This window comes from Palaemon carinicauda, chromosome 5, assembly GCF_036898095.1.
Source record: "Palaemon carinicauda isolate YSFRI2023 chromosome 5, ASM3689809v2, whole genome shotgun sequence".
Classification (NCBI taxonomy): Eukaryota; Metazoa; Arthropoda; class Malacostraca; order Decapoda; family Palaemonidae; genus Palaemon; species Palaemon carinicauda.
This window is the reverse complement of record NC_090729.1, coordinates 47,611,560-47,613,267: the sequence shown is the minus strand read 5'-3', so window position 1 is coordinate 47,613,267 and position 1,708 is coordinate 47,611,560. Positions and strand designations below refer to the sequence as shown.

The following is a 1,708-nucleotide window of genomic DNA, read 5'->3' as shown; positions in this document are numbered from 1 at the left end:
AATTAGCTGTTCATTGTGGAATTAGACGGCGGGTTAAATACTGTACCTGACGTCACCACATACTGCTTCAGATCATGGTCTTGCTTAGCATAGTGTTTGTAGAAGACTCTGGATGATTCTCACCCAGTATATTTGCGAGGACATTTAAAGTTCCAAACCATTGACTGTTTATAACTGTAATTAGGGGCAGTTTTTAATGCACTACCTGCCGCCACTACATAGTGTTTCAGTTCATGTACCTGTTTTGCATAGTGTTTGTAAAACACTCTGAATGATTTTCATCCAGTGTATGAACGAAGATACTCAAGGTCCATATACTGGAAAAAGTTCAGTGATGAAGCAATCTTTCTCTGATCATGACCTGCGGGAGTACTGTCAGGATCCGCTCTACTAATAAAGTAGGCGAGCTTTGCCCTCAGTTGTTTTAGAGATAAGTTTGATCCAGACGTTTCTCCTTTAAAGAGCTGTCCTCCCCTGAAGTCTGAAGTTCTACGAAGGTAGACCTTTAGACACTCTACCGTACATAGAGAGACATCTTCCTTCAGAGGGCAGATTCTCCAGGGACCCCACCTTTTAGTGGGTAGCTCATTCTTAGCGACTAAGGATGGATCAGGGAAGAGATTCAGTTCTCCTGTTTCTGAGAACTGAATGTGGCCCTCATCCCTAGAAAGGGCCACTATTTCACTAACTCTAGCCCCTGAGGCTATAGCGAACAAAAAAATAACCTTTTGGGTTAGATCCATTAGCGAACAATCTTCATTGTTCAAGGATGAGGCATAATGTAGGACCTTGTCCAAAGACCAAGAGATGGACTTTGGTGGTGCAGCAGGCCTAAGCCTCGCACATGCCTTCGGGATCTTATTAAAGATCTCATTTGCCAAGTATACTTGAAAGGCGTAAAGAAGTGGTCTAGTCAAGGCTGACTTGCACGTAGTTATCGTGTTGGCCGCCAAACCCTGGTTATGAAGATGGATAAAGAAGGACATGCAGAAGTTCATTGAAATCTCTCTCTGTCCTTTTGCTTTTATGAAAGCAACCCACTTTTTCCTTGATGACTCATATTGTCTTCTAGTTGACTTAGACTTGTATTCTAGGGCAAGAAAATCATGCAATGAAGGGTTTGGGTTCTCTGTAATAAATCGAAGGCAATTAATCTCTGAACCTTCCGGAGTTGTCCCGGTTTCAGACTTAAGGACAGCCTCAGCCTTTGTTCCTTCCTCAAAGAGGATAGATTGCTCTTGGGTTACGTGGGAGCCAGCAGGGCTACTCCCACCTGGAAGGATCTCAGCATGTTGTGGACTCTCAGCAGGTGATTGGACGGGATTAACTGGAAATCCTAAGTCTATCCCTTCCATTTCGGAGACATGATGTCTATCATTTAAATTAGAGGATCCTCTTATCGGACTACATATCAAGGTAGTTCTTTGACGGCGCTCCTAATGAAGAGGTTGGATTGCTGTTCGGGGACTCGTTCCCATCTGGGAGAGAATAGGTCTGCGTTCGTGGACCATTCTAACTCTATCGGCCTGAGCCTGAGTAGAGCATCCACTGTCACATTGCAGATCGGTTGTATGTGAACTGCTGACAGGTGCCATCCCTTTAGGTAAGGGATGGCTAACTACACCTACACTGTATGAGACGTTCCTTAGTATCGTCGGTTGCAGCGTCTCGTTATTGCTTCGGAGTCCCAGATCAGCCGTAGACAATC

The 1,708-nt window shown here is 44.6% G+C and overlaps 1 protein-coding gene across 1 annotated transcript in view; it reads right to left on the bottom strand.

Annotated features, from left to right (window-relative positions):
• The window catches only part of LOC137640876 (uncharacterized), a 9,382-nt gene extending 8,027 nt beyond the window's left edge, over positions 1-1,355 (bottom strand). The window contains exon 1 of the mRNA XM_068373338.1: positions 1,163-1,355. Coding sequence (XP_068229439.1) covers positions 1,163-1,355 — 193 coding nt within the window. The remainder of the gene's footprint in view (positions 1-1,162) is intronic.
• Positions 1,356-1,708: the final 353 nt, after the last annotated feature.